Source organism: Hyalella azteca, unplaced genomic scaffold, assembly GCF_000764305.2.
Source record: "Hyalella azteca isolate HAZT.00-mixed unplaced genomic scaffold, Hazt_2.0.2 contig10442, whole genome shotgun sequence".
Taxonomy (NCBI): Eukaryota; Metazoa; Arthropoda; class Malacostraca; order Amphipoda; family Hyalellidae; genus Hyalella; species Hyalella azteca.
Window position 1 is genome coordinate 80,913 of NW_025940483.1, and position 21,043 is coordinate 101,955.

The 21,043-nt window shown below is 38.0% G+C and overlaps 1 protein-coding gene across 2 annotated transcripts in view; it reads right to left on the bottom strand.

Annotated features, from left to right (window-relative positions):
- The window catches only part of LOC108670836 (POU domain protein 2), a 56,879-nt gene that overhangs the window by 28,444 nt on the left and 7,392 nt on the right, over positions 1 to 21,043 (bottom strand). For both annotated transcript variants that reach the window (XM_018158327.2, XM_047882428.1), the window contains exon 2: positions 11,716 to 11,769. In XM_018158327.2, coding sequence (XP_018013816.1) covers positions 11,716 to 11,769 — 54 coding nt within the window. The remainder of the gene's footprint in view (positions 1 to 11,715; positions 11,770 to 21,043) is intronic.

The following is a 21,043-nucleotide window of genomic DNA, read 5'->3' on the forward strand; positions in this document are numbered from 1 at the left end:
CTTGTTTCGAGAGCGTAGCCAGACTGGAGTTGGCCGGAGAAAAAAGCTCTTCTCTAAAAATTATTAAGTACTTCTCAGGTTGATTTGTACTTTTTCAAATATCTGCAAGAAACTATGAATGTTGATACATCATTTTTAGGCCTAGAACTTCAATTAAATTTGGATAACATTTCATACTCAAGAATGTTGCCCTTAGGAATTTCTGTAAATAATTTCACATCACTGCAGCGCAGCTTTCTGAAGTATACCCCGTACCTTCCCTAGCGTCTGCAGAACTCATCTCGTTCCGATTCAATGAAAACACCCAAGGTGATGCTGGCCTTCTAAACTGAACTCGACCCCAAATTGAAAATGAGAAAGACCTTTGCATTTTGTTTCCGCCAGAATTCGCATCAGCCAATTGGTTTCGGTTCAAGGGGGACCAAAAAAGTCCATCGCAACCAATCTTGAAGCACAAAAAGCGTTTTTTCGAGAGAGATGCGAGGCGAAACCCCAATGAACGGGAAAGCATGAGCAAGTGGTCAGCAGTCCGCGGGACCCAACGGTAACTTCGATCTTTATGTAAAAATCAGCACGTGCGACCTCTTATTTTGTGAGAACAGGCGTTTTTCCAGCAGCGGCCACTATTGGGCAGCTCCCTTGAGGCCATTCTTCTTGGCTTGTCCACCTCAGGCCAGAAAACCTCCTGCAACCCAATCCAGACCCAGCGCACGGTGTGCCCAAGAGTGGGAATGGTTCGTTGCATTTCGCAAACGTCGGCTCTGGGCTATCGGGAATTTGCCTATCGAGACCTGGAGCCAAGATAAGGTGCGAGCGACGCGCTCCAGGCATGAATGTAAATTGCTAGTTGACTATTGATATTGAAAACGCTTCTCGTCGACGCAGTGTTGTGTGTCGATGAATGGCCGCTACGTGATCGTCAGTCAAAATTAAACGACCGAATCTTATCAAAAGAATGCATCATTTCTAATGCAAAAACTTTTATAACATTAAGTAAAAGCAGTAAACGACAATTGCTTCTAGGTCCGTTAAAATTGAAATAACGCAATACCTTTGGATTGAAATTTCCCTCCTATCAAATCACTTATTTTTGAGGGACACGCAAAACTAAAAATTGAAAAATATCACCAACTAGCAACTACGCATATATATGCGGAGCAACTGTTCCAAAAGCGTAAAAACGATTTATATTCAAGATCGTTATAAGGGACGGTGATGTGTTTGACCAAGAGGATTGGCGTCTTTTCTCCATCAAAGAAAATTTGACTTGGATCAAATGCAAGAGCGATCGCCCACCACCAAAATATTGCCTCCTAGATTGCGCATTAGCATTCTTTTAAACTTGGCAAAATAACACTTGACCTGGTCATGCATTATTGAACGTGCGAGCCTTGGGCGTCGCGTGGGGCTCATAGTTTTCGATGAAACCGTCGAGAATCGCCTAACTTTTTCTGTTTATCTAATGTCGGGCGATGCAGAGTTCGAGCTACCGAACTCACTATCTCACATGCGACTGATAAGTCAGCATAGATCAGTTCTTACTCTTTTGGTCTTTTGACTTCATATTCCTACAAGTGAAACATCTCCAGAATCATTTTCAGCATATACACGATGCGCATCTACTTCAAAATTCATATTTAATTTGCATACTGTTTAACGACATACCGAGATCGTGTTCGATAGGTTACAAGTTCCTTAAATTGTGCAATTTTCTTTCCCAGAGCCGTTTCTATTCGCTGATTTTAAAGAAGTGCATAAATTTGAACGATTGTTTACGGATAGGATTGTTTGCAATTGGTAAAAAAATTATTTAGCGTCCGACTGAAGCTTCCATAGCATTCCAATCGTTTATTGAAATATATTCTTGGACTCATTGGCGATGCAATATTTTCGGGACTGTCACTAACTTGGGGGATTTGTTATGCATGCAGTTGAGCAGTTCCTTTTCCTCCTTGAGCAAATACAATCTTGATCCCGACTTTTTGTCCAGCTGATGTCCACTTGAAGAGTCGTCTCTTCATGTCCAAAGAGACGGCTGCTGTTCCCAGCTTTTCCATTATTGACTTTGTGTCTTGTCTCAGAAGTTTGTCGCGGCAGCAATGAGAGTTCTGAGAGATCCCCTGCGGTAATGCGATTTTCGTTTCTCCGCTTGTTATTTTGGCGTCGGACTTTCTGCTTTGCATGGAATTGTCGCAGCTTTGATGGCCTAATGGAATTTTCTTGCTGGCTCTTCAGAGGAGAATTCCGAGTGGGTTCGCTTGCCTGCTTTCTCGGACGTTGGTCACCAAAACTCAGGAACCTTGACAGCTGCACGAACGAGAAGAGGCTTGGCGGCCGTTGAAGGTTGCGTGGAAGTTGCTTGTTGTGTGTGTTCGGCATTACACGCTCGAAAAAAATGAGTAAGGAATGAACGAAAATAAAAAATCGGTATCTGTCAATAGCGTATTAATTGCTATTATTTAGGATCAGGCTCAGATAATATTGTGAGTTAGAGGGAAAGGATTACAATTTTTAGAATTTTGATTGATGAGATACCGCTGATAATGCAAATACGAATTAATCCTTTACATATTGAGCCTTGATGTCTCGTCTTAAGACAGTCATAAGAGCAATGCACTTACGATTCAGAAGATTGCACGAGTATGTACGTTTCCCGATGATTTCAGGTAAATGGACAACACGTTTTCAAACTAATCCAGTAAAAGCTAGCTCCGTTGTATTAATTTAACTGCATGCTTCTTGGGCTTCATTTAGCTATGGGACCGTCTCTATATTATCCTGACAAACTCAATACAAGGTGCTGTGGTAGGAGCGTCAGGTCACCCAACCGCCCGTCAGGGCGCGCTTTAGGCCGCAAACGAGGCCTATGAACTCCGATGAAATTCTCAGCAGTCACACGATTGTCCGAACCGTGATGCTCCCCGTGCAACGTTTAAAACAGTTTATACTTTTAATCCGACATATAATAATGGAAGAATTTTCATCTGCACTAGGTCACTGAATTTGAATCAGTTTGTTAGGAATAAGCTTTCATATTTTCGTGACTACGATACCCAACAAAAAAACTCAATTTTTTTATTTTCCTTTTGGATAAATGGAAAGGGCATTAATTTCATCCTCAAACAACCTGACTTTACTTGAGATATGATTCCAAGCAAATTCTCCCAATGCCTTCACATTTTGTGCATTCAATTCTTAATATTAAGTCCAATAACGTAGGTTAAATCGGATGAAAGCTCTAAAAAATTTACCAATGTATAATCAAGCCTATACCTAAACATAACTTCTGCAAGTATTATTACTTGTCTCTATCGATCCGTTACAGTATCGTGCGCGCACTCAGTTATAAATTCGTACGCCACTCCACGAAACAGCAAATGTTGTGGTGATCATCGAAGGCAATCATTCGTGCATCTCGTCGACCGGAAATGTCGTTGATGGAGTCAACATCAATGCTAAGGACGACGGTCATGAAGCTCATTTGCGAGGCAAGATTCTTACGACACTCCCTCGAAGGAGTCATTTGCCATCAACGATGGAGGCAGGGAGATAGCGTCCAGTCAAGGAAGAATGCACCATTTGAAAGGAAAGACAAATCGCGGTCAACGATCACTCCTCTTTGAAGGACTTGCACAGTGATAGCAGACTGGGGGAAAGTGCGCTATCGTTACAGAGCGCGAGATGGTTTGGAGAGAGCATTTCGCCGACGAGTTCGTACGCCATGCTCGATTATGCAGGCTATCAACGTAATGTTGAGAATTTAACAATCGATTGATATGCCAGAAGACACTTGCAGTTGTTTACATACGAGGCAATGAAGGGTATTATAGAATCGATTTTCAGTAAATTTAAAAACTTTGAACTTTTCAGGAAGATGCAAAGTTAATAATCTAACAATCTTTAAACTAATATTAATGTCATTCTAATATATTTGAAATATGTGAAGTAGCAATCTTGAAGATCAACTTAAATTTAATTAAACATGCTCAGATGTTGCCAAAAAGTTAGTAACGTAAGACGAGTAACTTGAATGTTAGAGTAATTAAACTTGACGTTAATATTTGAAGCAGTAATTCTTTATTTACGAACTTGAATCAACTTTTCAGGCTTGAGTGGATCTGTTTTAGTAGTCAGTTAATTCAAATTCAATGTATAGAATCTTATTTTATTTAACTCAAGAAAATTCATTCAACGTTATGATATCGTATAAACTACGTATCCAAAATAATACAGTAATTGTCTTATAGTTGTCATTGAATTGGAGTAGTATATTGATTTTAATACTTGAGCTCGAATTTACATAATCATGTCTTCAAATGATGATTATTTCAAAAACGCTCTTTTTCCGGAGCAAGTAAAATTACATGCCACTTGACGACTAGCGCTGTTGTGCGATGAATACGAATTAAATTTCTGCTAAGAATACGACTCATCGACGCTGAAGATTGATAGTAATGGAATTTGTTGGATTATTGTGTGTGCGAGATCCCCTTACGTAACCCCAGCTCGTTGTTTCCTGAGCATTGGTCCTTGGGGCCTCATGTGGACCTGGCGAAGGGAGGCGAGCACATTACAGCTGTCAACCGTGAGACCAGATGCAAATTTAACACCTTCCTATGGGCTGCGAGATTAGAGGCTTGACCGCAGACCAGGCGCGGTCTCAACCCGTGTTGAGCTGGACAAGCTATTGTCGTACATGCTGAGCAGAATGCGTTGGGTTTATGATAACGAAAATATTAGGTTCTAGGTTACAAATGTATTGGTTTAATGAGATCGTCGGTGTAACATAATTGATTGGGATTGTATATTTTTAATTTTATGTTTGTGTGCGTTGTAGTATAACTGCAGCTAACAAGAGCTGTTATAATTACAGTTAATGTCAAATTCGGTCCACGTAGGAGCGAAACTAAAAGCTAAACTAAGTACAAACGGTTCACTTCTTATAAGCATATCTGTAAAAAGATTGATAACAAAAATGCATGAAAGATCATATACATGCTCAACAATGGAGTTCTAGTTTATCACGTATGTAACCAACTCTTCCAGAAAATTTTACTGAAATGCATGACACAAATTATTTTCTTTCATCTTTGGTCGTCAGTGAACAGTATTTTTCAATAGTATTTTTTCCGCGTTGTGTCGTATAAAGCAACGTTTGTGACGAGATAGACGGACGGCCCGTTTGTTGGCAGGCAGGCTCACCAGTGTCCGTCAGTCATCGATTGTTTTGATCGGAAGAAGTCGGAAAAGTTCATGAGTCGGTCAGATCCGCAATAACAGACGACGTTTGCCGTCGTCGCATTATTTGCCGAGCTGTCAAGATGACAGCGATGAGAGTAAAAACAGACAGCAGCCTACGCCGCGAGGCATAAATGTGTATTTTTACAATAATTGACAAGGAAACTAATTTATATTTCTAGAGAAAATTATTTAATTTTATTTAGTTAATTTTAATTTGAGTTTGAGCTTACGGAATGAAAGTTAGAAGTGTGCACGCGCTATAAAGTTGCGGAGTTATAAAATGTATAGTGAAATATGAATGTTATATCTACATATGAATTTATTGAATCAGAGACTTTTTCAATATTAAATCTCAGTTTTATATACGCAAATTTTAAATTAGTTGAAGTTCTCGCGGTAAAAAGCGAATTTATTTATATTTCAAAGGAGAATTTGATTTACTTATATCAGTCGTTGTGACAGGGTTCCAATACCGTAATCTATATATTTATTTTAACAAAATTTGTGTTTTTTCCCAACTTGTTGATCAGTTGCTAATTCCTGTCTATATAGCAGAAAATTCATAGGGAAATCTACGGATTCCACGACGAATGTTTCAGTATCGATTTTTCCAATAAATGATCTTTGAAAAGAGAGACATCATATAAAAAATTAGTTCAAGTAAGTTTGCATACGTATTTTTAAATGAATTGTTCGTGTTTCCAACCTAGAAAAAATTAGCCACGGAAGGTTACTACCACGGAAGGTTACTACTTACTACTAGTAGCAATTTATCGGAAATCTGAAGTCTTCACCGATCACTGCGATGAGCTGGAGTGCATTCTTCACTTGTTTTTGGCATTTGTACTCATTTTTTTCAGTTCATAAATTATGAAATATTCCGTGACCAATTTCGATGGAGAAACAAAGATATTGCCATTTGTTAATTTTGCATGCAATTTGGGTCAAGATTTATTTAACGTTATAAATTAATTAGAACGTAGATACAGAATCCATCCGTAATAACAATATCGTGAATCAATTAGACATGCAATCTGAGAATACATCGAAATTATTATACAAACGTAAAGCCCAGGTAAAATTTATTGTGTGGCATGACGGCGATTCCGCACTTTTTCTGGCTCGGCAGCCACGCAAGTGGAAAAATATTTTGTTGGAGTTAGCAAAGTTTCCGCATTTCATTAATCTTAATCATTTTAGTGCGCAAGCTGGGTGATGAAGGTGTTTTTAATTCATATTTCTAAAGACGACCAGCGTGAAAATGTTACATGCAGACAACATTTACGATGAAAATCCTCGTCTTGATAAATCTTAAAGGTTCAATGCACATCGCACGTGTTTATTATAACCAATAAACCCGTTTATTGAAACAAATTGAAAATTGTTCGTAAAAATTTCCAGTTTTTCTTAGAGTCACTGCAACGCATCTCTTAATTCTGTCTGCATTCACAGTCCTTGAAAAATTTTATGCAACCCATTTCTAATTATTCTTTGCGTCTCTTCACGACTGTAACGCCTCTCTCTCAATTCTGTCTGCATACACAGTCCTAAATTTTCCTGCAACCCATTTCTAATTATTCTTTGCGTCACTTCGCGACTGTAACGCCTCTCTCTCAATTCCGCCTGCATACATGGACCTCTATCACTCGACCAGTGCTCCCCGCTGACAGCTGCTGGACGGCTCGGCCCCTCCATCGTGACCACTTGAAAGCCCCTAGCGTTCCTATTGAAAGTGTTGTTTAGCCATTCAAATACTGTCCAGTCCGTAGAGGCGGGGGAATTTCAACATCTTTCACTGCAGCGTTGCGCCGCTTTATTGACTGGCGTCATGGCCCCTTTGGGCTGATTTAATTCGGGTATTTCGGACGTCGCAAGTTGAGGAAGACAGCAGCACTCTTGATCTGGTGGCCTTAGTTACCATGCATTAATGGTGCTTGATGTGTCGTGCTCTGGCTATCATGCAAAGTGATGCTTGATGTGTCGTGCTCTGGCTACCATGCACCAGTGATGCTTAATGTGTCGTGCTCTGGCTACCATGCACCAGTGATGCTTAATGTGTCGTGCTCTGGCTACCATGCACCAGTGATGCTTAATGTGTCATGCTCTGGCTACCATGCACCAGTGATGCTTAATGTGTCGTGCTCTGGCTACCATGCACCAGTGATGCTTGATGAGTTAGCTAAACTCATGCTACCGTGTAAAAATTATAACGTGGTATTCAGCAACTATTTTTCCTTTTGGGATTTCCATTAATGTGCCGATAACAAGTACGTGTTTTCAACCTAACAGAACCGAATGCCGTGTATGTCTAACGGTCAATAAACTTCCTCATTACGTCTGCGACTTCGTATGAGTACGGAACGCTGCACACACAAAACTTGTAATAATCTTGTGCAGGTTTGCGAGGAGGACGGAGCGTTTCCCCTCATATTCGCTGGCTGCTCTCGCCCCTCTTTCCTATTCAATTGCTGTTGCGAGGTAGTCAGCAAGTTTCCCGGGCCCTACACACACTGACCGACGGTCAGCGGTTACCCTCGGGGAGATGCGAGGGAAATTTCCCGAGGATGTGAGGGGTGGCGTAGGGAGAACTTCCAGGGGATATGAAGGGTGACATAGGGGATTTTCAGAGGATGTGAGGGGTGACGTAGGGAGAATTTCCAGGGGATATGAAGGGTGACATAGGGGATTTCAGAGGATGTGAGGGGTGGCGTAGGGAGAATTTCCAGGGGATATGAATGAATTCCCCCATGACATAGGGAATTTTCAGAGGATGTGAAGGGTGGGGTAGGGAAAATTTCCAGGGGATATGAAGGGTGACTATAGGAGATTCCAGAGGATGTGAGGGGTGGAGCAGGGAGAATTTACAGAATATGTGGAGCAAACGGCACTAAAAATTTTCATAGCATGTTATGGGTTGCGAAGTGAGAATTTTCAGAGGATGTGGATAAAAACATAAAGGGATAATTTCCAGATGATATCGTTTGTTGCGCTGGGGAAATTTTCATGGGATGTGAGGAGTGGCGTAGGTAGAATTTCCGGGGGATGGCAAGGAAATGAATGTGGGATTCATAGAAAATGTGGAGAGTAGCATAAAGGGAAAATTTCCAGAAAAAACAATGAGAAAATAAATGTGGAGGATATAAATAAAAGTAGAGAGAAATGTAAAAGTTTGTTGGAGGACTGCTATCTTTTCGGATATTTATCTAATCCCTAAATATATTACATAAACTGGAAAACAATCGTAGGTTTTTCATAAATTTTCCTTCACTTGGCATTGGAAAAAATGAAGCAGAAAAAAATCGAACGCAATTCAGTTAGCAAACGTGATGTAGTATGCCTCTGCACACATGCAGCTGTCCCGAAATCATATCAAGAATCTTGGAATAATAATGGTGAAACAATACTTGTGAAATAGTAGTAAACAATAATAGAGAAACGAGTTGAATAAATTGAAAATAATGTACAATTTGGCTTTATTTTTAATTGACAATATACTTAATTTATCATTTTACTTCCGCCAATCTTGGTTCCATCATTATAAGAATCTCTTTCTGCTTCTTCACCTACCGGTACCTCCGAACGTCATTTGTTCCAATCAATAACTGTTTTACTCCATCACTTTAATTTTAAAGTATTACCGAATGCTTGTGTAAATAATATTTTAAAACTCAAAATCATTCAAACTGGAAACGTGTACCAGAAAACTCCGGTTTCTTACAAATTTTTTTCTACGAATTCTATTGTTAGAAAAATAGAGTGAACTGAAGGGAATCTGTCAAATTAAAATATTTAATCCCACTAAAAAATATTTAACTATTTTGTTCATTATTTCTGCGATTACTCGTGGAAAGAACGAATTAAGGCAACGAAGACATGGCACTGAATGAATTTCCTTGTTGGAAAAATAGAGTGAACTAAGTGGAATCTGCCAAATTAAAATATTTAATACCACTAATAAATATTTAACTATTTTGTTCATTATTTCTGCGATTACTCGTGGAAAGAACGAAGGCGACGAAGACAGGGCACTGAAGGCATCTTATAGGGCGCAACAGACTTCATTTTCTTGCGGTAAGAGAGAGTCAGTTAAAGATGCTAGGCCCATATAGGCCGGCCTCTCGCCTCTGCTTCCCTGCTTCGGCTAAACTTCCTGATAACTTCGCCCAAAACTCAAGCTGAACGCACACAATACCAAAGAGAAGCAGGCAGAGCTCGGTAACAAACATCAAGAAACTTGGAAGCATCCAGTGATTAAAACACATTTTACATGGTTGTGTGAAATGGGAGAGACGGGCGGTCTTCAAAACCAATACGACTATTTATGATGTATTACAGGGAATTATCAAAAGAGTAAGAATAAAGTAAGAATAAAGAAAAAATCACGTAAATTTAGGTCTGGATAATCTAAGTTCTAAAATAATGAGTAGATTAACTACAGTACGATAGTTATTAGTTCCTGTTTTTATTTGAGGCAATTAGACGCTTCGCAAGTTTTATCTGGAATTACAGTTTGTACGGACGGCACAAAAGGTATTGTTCGAACAAAACGATGCTCAGACCCAAATTTCAATTGCCAAGGGCATTATGTTAAACAACTCGAAATTAATACAAAAATTAAGATACTGCATGCTATTCTAAAATTATAGAATACAGGGCCCAATACAACCTGCAGAATTTTCTTTAAAAAAGTCTTCGCGTGCTTGCGTCGTCGATGTCAAACGCACTTCGGAGAAGAACCACTACCATGGTTTTTTTTTAGCTCGATGATCATGCAGCCGTGAGTTTGCTGGCAAACTAAGGCACATATTCTTGCTTTAGCGAGCTCATGCCTGAAATTCCCGTGTTTACAGGCAGAGACGAGATGAATGTTTCTGTTTAGGAGCGCACGAGCGCCTTGTTAGCTTTGCGTGTACACATGCGTCTGGGCTCCTCTTATTCTTATGCACTGCTTGCGTGGGTGTGTCAAACTCGTTGGTTTCCTTAACACCAAGAATATCATAAAAATATGCGTTTTTTGCGCTACTGGAAATTAATGCACGATATAAATTTTATTGGTTAATCACTTTAAACGACTTTTTTTATGAGTATTTTTGTATTAATTTCAAATTCGTTATTTTTTATTTTTGTCACGTGTTATTTGCTATGCTTCTATCATCATTCTATGATGATCATCTTGCTTGTATCATCATTCTATGATGAAACAAGCATATATATGCTATCATTCCGATGGGGTCATCATGGAGCTAGGGTTTGGGTTTTACCTACTTCTATATTAAAATGATATTCTAAGAATTGAAAAATCATTGATTTATTTAAAATGAATCTTTCGTTTGGTCAAGGGCTTTTAAATGATTGAGTCTGCAAAGTAGAAATTATATCGTCACTCCGGAGGAATGACGAACGGAGCCGCGAGCGGACGTTTTGTGGCTAATAGACCTAACAAGCCGCTGCTCGGGCGGCATCTTGCACGGCACAGGAGACAAGAAGCTTTTGCTTGCTTGGTTGCTTGCAGTTTTTTTTAACATTCCTTGAACGCTCAATAAATGACTTTAGCCTTAGTGAGGGAGATGGCAGTAGCTGAAAAAATATCATTTTTTGAAAGTGCATTATTTATGAAATTAAAACCTTAGACACTGTAGAGAAGTTTTTCAGACTCCGAATATTACGATATCCATTGCATGGTGATGCAATCGATGAGCCGTATATAATGAATAATGCAACGATCATTCAAACATCCACCGCACAATTCCATATCTAAGATTTAAATGCTCCAGCAAATACATAAATCGATTTAAATGTCAAAAAATGAAAGGAATATGAGTGCACTCCTTGATGTTGAACGTAAGCGGTAAATTCAATCTGCATTATGTAGGTCCATTCAACGCTGAACAATAATAGTTGTTTAAACTATAAATAATTCAAGGTCTCGGCAGTAATGTTGTAGTTTGTGCTCGCAACACAGTCCGAGATCTGCTCAGGCGCCTTCAGCAGCAAGGCTCCCTTTATTAACAAGGAGCGAATCAATAATCCTGTGTTCCAAGGCGCCAGGTTTGGTCTCGTCTCTTTCTTTGGCGTCCCTGCAGCTAACTTCGTTATCACCTTCTTTTATTTGCTGTCGGTTTGGCGCTTATACTTGATTGTACTCGTATATGGTCAGAATAGAATATTTATTCACCTGAATGCTTATTTTTTCGATTCGATTTAAATTTTAGTCCGACGTTCACAATTATATAATTCTTATACAAACAATAACACTTACCTGAAAATTCCTCGACATCGTCATTACTTTGAAAACGAATCTCGTCGATTGATATGACATGAAAAATTACTTCATACAATCATTAATTCAATATGAACTAGAGTAAATTGACTAAGATAAACTTGAGCATTTTATGTCTCATTTACACACCGAGAAAATCATTGATATATTTATTTATGAAGACAAAATATAACTTAACAACGGGCAGTACTCACCTCTTCCGGGAGGCGAGGCGATGCAGTCCCTCTCCATCTTATGCAGCGGCGCAGCTGGAAAGAATAAATTCTCATTTACTGGCTGATTCATTGCTGAGAGTGAGGTGTATTATTGCTTGTCCTGAACTATTCCTTCCTATTTCTACAATTTTCCTAGCAGTTCTCATATATATACATGATTAATAATCATGATGTTGATGTATTTTAAAACGGGGCAAAAGGGAATTTATAGTAGAAATATAAGGGCATTTGCTCAGCGCTAATTGAATCAAAGGTTTAGTGACCGAAAACATTAATGGTGAGGTATTCATCTTGGTATTCAACAACACTAATGGTAAACATCTTGGTATTCATGTTGCAACATGAACACCGCTACATTAATATCTCTAGCTGTTCCTGCAAATAAATTGAAAATTGGACCCAAGTAAACAGGATCGTTATTATCTATCATTTTTTTGCTGACATAATCTTGCATCAGCATTTGAGAACTTTACTGTAACTTTAGCGTGTTCTACAAAATACTTGGAAAATTTCAGGTAGTTCAAGTACATGCATGCTTTATGCAGCAAACCTGAAATAAGTAATAAAAATTTAAGTCGCAGAATAGTTGCAAATACTTCGGTTTTTTCCAATCTCGGCTCACTTACGGTTTGTTTTTATTAATATGTCGAGAGTTTTTCGTAACATAGTGCCACAACGTCGATCAGGTTTACTGAATTTCAATTACGTTTGACAATACCTTAAGCACCTTTAATTACTATATACAGCAAATACAAAAATATATTCAATGGAAAAGTTATTCTGTTCCTGTTTTTTCCACTGAGTGAAAGTTTACTTTCTACAAAATAATTTGATACCATATTCCAAAATTTTTTGCGCTGGCTGAACAATATAGAACCACTTTAAGTGCCTAACATCCAATTTCATGTGAAGATCAATATGAAAACCACGCATTTCATATTCAAACCATGCATCTTTTTTCTAGTTTAAAGAGCAAGAATGTCAGTTTATTACGAATACCTAACAAAATTAATTATAATCTAGATAAACACCCAATTTATTAGCATTAAAAAAGATTAGCATTATGTAGTTTTGGAAACGGAAGGATCTTATTATTCCTGTTCGCTCATAAAAGCGTGCAACCGGAGTTCTGGTCAGTCAAGTCATAATTTCTGAAAGGATTTGCGAACATTTGGTCTGTGACTCACCATCGCGTTAGCGGATTGACTAGAGTTTACGTACACCACGCCAGCTGCTGAACGACGTCGGGCCAGTCACGAGGAACTACGACCAAAGTTTTCACGCACTCTGGTGTGGTTGAGGATTTAGACTAATCAGTCTGCTAGGCCCCAGCACGTGACTGAAAAATCCCCAGTTCTCGGGCTGTATAGACCCCCTAGAATTTGACGTCATGTTCTTCTTATAACGAGTGCGCTATCCCAACGGGAAAATTTGCGTATTTAAATCTCAGTGATCGTTAATAAAAATTGATCATACTTAATAATGCGACTACTTTTAATTTGAACTCCCCGTTAAAAATGTGTTTTCCATTCACATTTGTGCAATTTAGTTGTTGCCTTTGAATTTTAATTCATTTAAATTCATGTCTATGTTTGAAAATCGAGTTTTATACTTCCTGGTGCATATTAAACCCGTATAATGAAAGCCGATGATTTATACGGCATTTACTCAACGTCAATCTCCTGCTCATTGAGAAGTAGATAACAAACGAGAACTCTCCGTTGCCATGTTAAACACAGACCAACATACATTTGTGTTTAATTCATCTCATTAGCATGATTTTAGGACATGAATTCATCCAGTCCGTATTCGTGTTGAGACTGCCATAGCTTCATATTAGCCGAATAAGCTTAATTATGAATACATTCATATTTTCCGTATTCTGGATTATGCGGCATTCAACTAATGCGCAGTGCGTGGGAATGCATATGCTTCTTTAAGTTGCATTACAGCAGAAGGTCTGAGAGGCCAAACGTGGCTTGAATTCTAAGCAAGTAAGTATGAGTATAATTCATAAGCAAGTTTTAAATGCGGACGAAATGACGGACGAATAAGAATAACCGGATTTCGGCCGACTCTGATACGACGAAAATTTTTAATGAATCACGAGCCTGCGTTCGTGGCGCACAAACGGCCATGGCCTCATATTTGATAGCTGCATTATTCAGTGCGTTTAGTATGCAAGCGAGCGCTTTATTTAGGCGTGCAGTGAGGCCGTCGTTTATGCGCTCCGTTACGTACGGTCTTCACTAATCGTGAGAACGGCACCCAACCTTACGGGTAGTCTGGCTGCTTGCCATAGTAATTAATGCCATAGAAAATTATCTATTTTAAAATTTACTCGTGCTAGACGTGGAAGAAACTTTAGGCAGAAATGATGTGTTTGTGTATTTTCCTGCTTTTTCGTGTTTTTCTTTTATAATAAATATAATCATCATGCAAGTGGTTTAATGACACAGTACAGAAGCTAAAATTTAGGTATAGCTTTTCATACTGCGACATGTGAACTGCTAAACTAATCAGTATTATTATCATTATTTTTGTCTAAAATTATAGGATAATTTAGCAATCCATATTAGAAGATTGTCATTCCCATCAAATAAATATGCGATTATATTTTGATACAATCAATAGCTCCAGTAGCCAATTTTGCAGAGGTGTTAATCGGCAAGTTCAAACGAAAAAAAAAAATCAGAAGTTTTTTTGCACATTCTACATGATCGATGTACAAACATACCGACAAAAAGTTCGAAAACAATTTATAATCAAAAAGCTCTGCCCGTTTAAAGAAAATGATACTTCAAGATCATCGTATGCACATATTCATAACGTATTCTGAACGTTCAAAGTGCGAGCGCGCGTGTCAATCGGTGACCATCCTTTGCCGCACAAGCCCTCGCCGCCTGCGTTCTCGACCCTCCCTCAATTTAGCGTGACTCGCGCTCTCCCCTCGACTCGTTTTTTACCACTCAATTACGCAACAATTTGCCACATCATAAGTTCTTAACCTCTCGTTGATCTGGTCAGTCCCGTCGACGGAATGCATATTAATGGCTTCCGCTAAGTATAGATGATTATCGAGCTATGCGCACTGCGCGTCCAACTGACGTGTGATGACCGTCATCATTGCATGTATCGTAATCGGAAATGACCAGCGGTCAGTGCTGGCCAGAGATTGATAAACTGCCTCGAGTGTCTGGTCATGGGACGATTATCTGATTTGCCTATCAGCAGTTTCCATCATGACTGAAGAAGTCGCAGAGCGTAGGCTCGGGACCCGGAATTTTTTAACGTTACCGGAACGGCAAAGAAATTTTTAGTGCCGAATATCCGATTAAATATTTGAAATTTATTTTGGTACACGTTTTACTAGAGACGAATATAATTAAAGTGTTTTTTAATTTCGTCGTTTTCCGATAAAAAGTTTTTCTATACTTTATCGTGTACTTTTATACGAAAGCATGCTTTTTAATAAGAGATATAACACATTTTCCGTATTTGAATTTCTGGGTGCGATTCGAGTACAATTATGAATAAAATACGCATAAAAACATTTTGAGTTTAATTTCTCGAAAGTATAGGCATGAACTTTTACTAAAAACTAAAACAGAAATAATATTTCATTATTTCAGCAACACGGTGGACAAGCTCAAATTTATTTGAAATGAGGCCTACGAAACGGTTTCCTATCTCGTAATATAGCTGAGCTCTGCATGAGCACGCATCTGCAGGCACCTTTCTTCACTGACGCGACTGTCTTTTCAATGGGCATCCCAGCACCACAAAAATTTTTGCCTAATGAAGAAACTAATGCTGGCTGCTGATCGCCTTAAAAAGAACCAACAGATAGCCCAACGTGCACAAAAGATGGAACGCACGACTCAAATTTGTCTTTGGCTTGGCGTGGGAAGTGAGTGAATGGAGGGCTCCGATCGAGGATGAATGACTTTAGTAGTGAATGCAGGAAAGATCAGAAATTTACCTTGAGCGTTCACGCAGGCATCTTCTGGTCACAGCAGGAATAAGCAAAAGCGGCTACCTCCTGTAATCCTCGAGTCAAATAATGGAATTTTTAATACAATTGCGGTCGGAAAGCTTTTTTTAATTGATTGAAGCTATGTAGGTAACATATCGAGATCCAGAAAAATTAACACAAACTTACGATGAACTGTATGCAAATGTTGGCCAATAATAATGCACACTATTAGTTTACGGTTGGCAACATCTAAGCCGTTTGTAGTGAAGCATTTCTTCATTAACCCGTTTTCGATACAGGTATCTCGGTCTCAAATCAAACAGAGGCTCTGAGTAACAAAGGGCAAAAGTTGCGGTTTCCTCGCACAATAGAGCGAGTCTTCAGTAATTACCATATTGTGTGCGGGCGCTCGTTTGGAAGGCCCTCTGAGAGCTAGGAAACAGCTTAACTTCACACTATACAGAAGAAACCAGTCACTTGGAATGGCGCTCACAATCTTAAAACTCGCGAGTTTTTCTAAGAAGAGACACTGGCATTTGGCCTTTTCACCAAGACTATATCGTAGAAGCAACGCGCTGTTGTATGTAAATATGTATACAATGATTGTCACTCACGTTAGTACATTGAAAGGCACTTTTTCCAGATAGAACGGGTGACTGAGACAATTCAAGATAATTTAAAATATCCGTACACTGTTTTCGGAATTTTTTGAAATCTCTACGAAATCAAAGTTCTAAAAACATAATTTTTGGGCTATATTCCTCAGGATATCATTAGTACTTGAATCTAATTAGGGACATTTTTACTTTATGTTCAGTTATTCACATCAACGACTGCAGCAATCGTTCACACTTTTGGTGATAGACATATCATCCACTCACATTTAGCTCAAACTTGAACAAATCGCAGGGTTCTCAGCTTAAACAGGGATGCTCAAAGAATGTCATACAGCTCACTACTAGCTTCAGAATATTTCACGACTTCTCTCCCGGGCTTCTAATCAGCACAACAGTTGTGCGAGCTTTTCTATTTGTTTTATGATACATAAAATGAGACTAGAAACATATTTTTGAGCTGTTTGCTTGAACGAAGTACAAATATGGAGAGATGTTTCCATGAAGCTGTGCAATTAAGCCTGCTCCAGCACAGCACCCAAAAGCGATCAATATGCACGTCAACTTCTGAGGCGTTCTCTGCAAAACTCGAATTAAGTGCCGACTAGTAAAACAAGCCGACCACCTGTTTAAATCTGCGTGTTTGCACTAACATTGTTACGATGCATGAAAAGTTTGCGTGGCGTTCTGAAAAAATACAGACTTTCCAGTAAATTTAAAGTTCCTCTAATCATGCGTATAGGCGACATCTAGACTCGTCCAGTGTAAATTTTTGTCACACGTTAATTAATAATTTCTCCACTATATATTTGTAAACATAGAACACTCGTATAAAAATGTTAGACCGACGAATTAAGCCTAAAATTAAATGCAGTTACAAGTTATAGTCCAAAAGCATTTATTGATATTTTTACTTATTTACGAACTAAGATTAATATGAAATTCAACTAAAATCTGTTCACGATTTCTATAAAACCACAGTTAGGTATCTTAATTCCTAGTGAGGTAGTCTAATTAAGGAAGTTAAACTCCTGCTAAACGAGTAGCATGTACCTAACTACAGCTTTAATTGCTCTATATGATTTGGTTCTCAGAAGTTCATTCTCAGATACTTTCGTTCCGTGTGTGAACATAGTTAAAAAAATTTCATATCCACTATTCACGTGCAAACGAAGACTATTGAGGGAAACTGCGAACGTGGGCTCATTAGCACCGGCAGCACACATGCAACCCAATCTAGTTTTTGTGGACTCCAAGCAAATAAACTCAAGTTTATTGGTCTAAAATGACTTCGTTAAGTGGTTTAAATGATAACCTTCATGGGAAACGATATACCGAAGTACGCGTAAAGCCGCTTCGGTTATGCCGATCATCAATATAGCGGCCAAAACAATTATACTACATTTGCTTATTCAAAAATCGTCTTCCAGCATTTGGCTTTACATTTCTTGATAGAAATAGATATTACTACATTATTGAATTGAAATATTGAAGTATGCGTTTTACTTAAATGCTATACAACTTGTACAATGAGCTGCTGGTGAGAAGGTTCGATCAATTATTAATTCGCTTCTTTGCTGAAACACTAATTCTTTTTCTTCGTAATCGATGAAAAAATTACATTTGATTTTTATCTTTATTATGTAAATTTTTAACGAATAACCGTGCATTTAACGGCTATTGATGAACCGCAGTGATTTAAGATGAGTATAAAATGAACTGTTCACACGATAAGTTCTACCTAGTTTAAATTTTCATTGATTAATCGTTGATAATTATCAGCCTAATATCAACTATTTTCTCCCCATGCCAGAGTATTTCTCATTTTATTTCTAATTCGATTTCAATCGTAATTGCGAGATTGATCGAGCAGTAAAGGGTTAATAGGGCATCGCTAGTGCATGTCTTTGCAAGGACGAACATGAGGCGGTAGTGAGAACACCGCAGGCTTCTCTTTATGTTGGGCAACGGAGCCTTGGGCATCTGATGATTGCGTCGTGAAGTGTAATCACTCAAGCGATGCCTCGTCCCAAACTGGTTCTAGTAAACTCTCATTGGAAGCCATGCAGAAATTGCTGGATTATAACTTTTTATCAAGAAGCTCTCGAAAATGTTTTTTACCTATTACGATGTGTTCGTGAATGCATTCCATTTTTTTATTTGATTTTGATACCGCAATCAGAGCGAAATGTTGAGGTCGCTATATAGAGAGACAACTTACTGAACATGATTCAATCGTTCCGTACTAATTCAGTTACTAGCAATCAAAATATCAATGCGATATTTGATATCAAAATATCAAATATCATCAATGTTTTGTTCTTGACTCATGAATTAACTGTCTCTTCAATTTCAAGATGCAACGTGGCAAAAAATCCTTACTATTTGGGGACTTGTTTTTTATCTGTAATTACGATCTTATTCTAAACCTTACTAACGTTAAAACCGAATTTTTTTAAGTAACAAAAATTTAGGTAAAAATAACGTGCAAACCTGAGTATGCGTTCGTCTAGAACAGAGCCTCCGATTTTCACTCATAATTCAGTCATCAGTTTTAGTGATATCCAATTTTTGTGAAAATTATTCTATGGATCACATGAAAAAATTCCAATTAGGTATCTCCGCGTTTGCATTCATTTTATTTACAAAGAAGGCCTGAAGAATCCCCTTCAGCGAACCCGACACCGGTCTATTCGAACGCTATCGAATGACGATATGCACTCGCATTTTCTATAGGAATCGACGGGGCTTGCAGCTGATCACTTATCCACAGATTATTCTCAAATGAATCGTCAAATGTGAACGCGTCACACATAACGTTTACGTTTTTTGTGAATAAAAAATTGATTCACTGCGACATGTATTTTTTTATTAAAACGGTTGTATAATATAGCGAAAATTAGTTTATGAATAACAATGAATTTTTTGGGTAGCTATTTTTCACAATGATAGCAACTGCATTAGATTATGCATTTATATTTTTAAAATATTGAAATGAAACCGGCAAAAAATTGTTATCTATAGTGTTCTGCCAATTTGCAATGATATAGGTAAAGCTTGATTTGGCTAAATAATAGAATTTATGCTTGCTAAGCGAACCTCTAAATGTTCAACGAACAGAGCGTACCAAGAAATGCTAAACATGCGCAAACACCGTGAGAAAAGTTGTTCTCACTGTGTTCGTAGTATTTTGTTGTGTTACAAGTTGTAAAGAAATTCAATATCGTTGCTCGTTTCTCATTAAAAAATGCCGTTGAATGCAGCCGTAAACCGTGCATGATGACGAAATTTTGAATCGTGTTGATATGACTGAAGTTGTGAAAGTAACTTATGAGCAAAAATAATGAGTAGTTGCGCGAGTAGAGTAGAGCGTGAACACTTATAAGCTTAGGCATGCATGTATTACGTGCAATTAAGCTACGGTGCTTGACTTATATGGCTCTCGGAACACTTGCCGCGAGAACTTTTTAAAACGCGTATAAAAGTGAATAGGCATAAAAATTTCATCGCAAATCTTCAAATAAGAATTTAATGACCAAAAGTCGTAAAACCTTAAGAGTGGTCTCATTTTATTTCAAATTATTGAGCTTTCAGTATGAATTTCGACCAAAAAATTTTGTGAAGTTGATAAATATATTGATTTATATTTTATTTATAGATTAAGTTAAATAGATGGTAGTCACGCTTTCTTCCCTGCAACAATAACCGAGTAATTACATTCGCAAACAAATAAACCTTCCGCGATTGTGTCAGGTTAAAGAGAGCATTAAATTATGATGGGCCGTACGTGAGGGAGCGGAATGGTAACCCCGTATAACTGTTGCTTAAAATTTGCATGAGTTTTGCCTGCATTAACGAAACAGGAAGCCGTTTAGAACGGTCTTGATGTGGAGCTAAATGTGTTGTTTTACTATTGTTTCAATGGGGTTCCATATTAAATGCATACGATTTCTATAATTCTTCCACGTTTCTGTCTCCTTGCGACCGAAAAACTTTCGCTTCATTCTTCACTGTTATATATATAGTGGGAAAAAAACAAATTTAATTCTATGCAATAAGGATTTTATGTAAATGAGTTACGGTCTTTGGCCATTCAATTACATTTTTATGATTTCTTTGTTTCTCTTCCGCTTTATACGCGCTGAGGTTCGGAAATGTTATATCTGTGAAAATTAGGCTCCTATATGCATAACGCGTATAGCAGTATCGGTATAGAGTTTGGGGACACCTGGCGAGAAGGGCACCAAGATTTAAAGAATCCTAATATACCAAATCTAAGCTAACCTAGTTTTCACTACAATATAAAATACGATGTTGTCTCGAATCTTTACAATAGTGACGCCACATTTCCCCATGATCCAGCGAAACAGTTTGTTCTTCAATTGCCAGACAGTTTCATCAACTCCTATATTTGTTTTTTTTTAACCTGCCTGCATGCATCTCAATGAAATGCGCACTCGATATTTTTATTATAGATGCACTATAAATTGTTTATATTAATTTTGAAGTTGAATTTGTCTTTTTTTTACAATAGCAACGTGTTGAATGCAATTTTTCATATAATTTTGAAATGCGTCGTCATTTATGAAATTGAAGAGTATGTGAAAAATGGAATTTTTTTACTCAGGTTTTTCGGTGAATCAAATAATAGTAATTGAATGTTGATATTTTAGAAGATTTCAAATGTACGAGGAACATTATAGATATAATCACCATA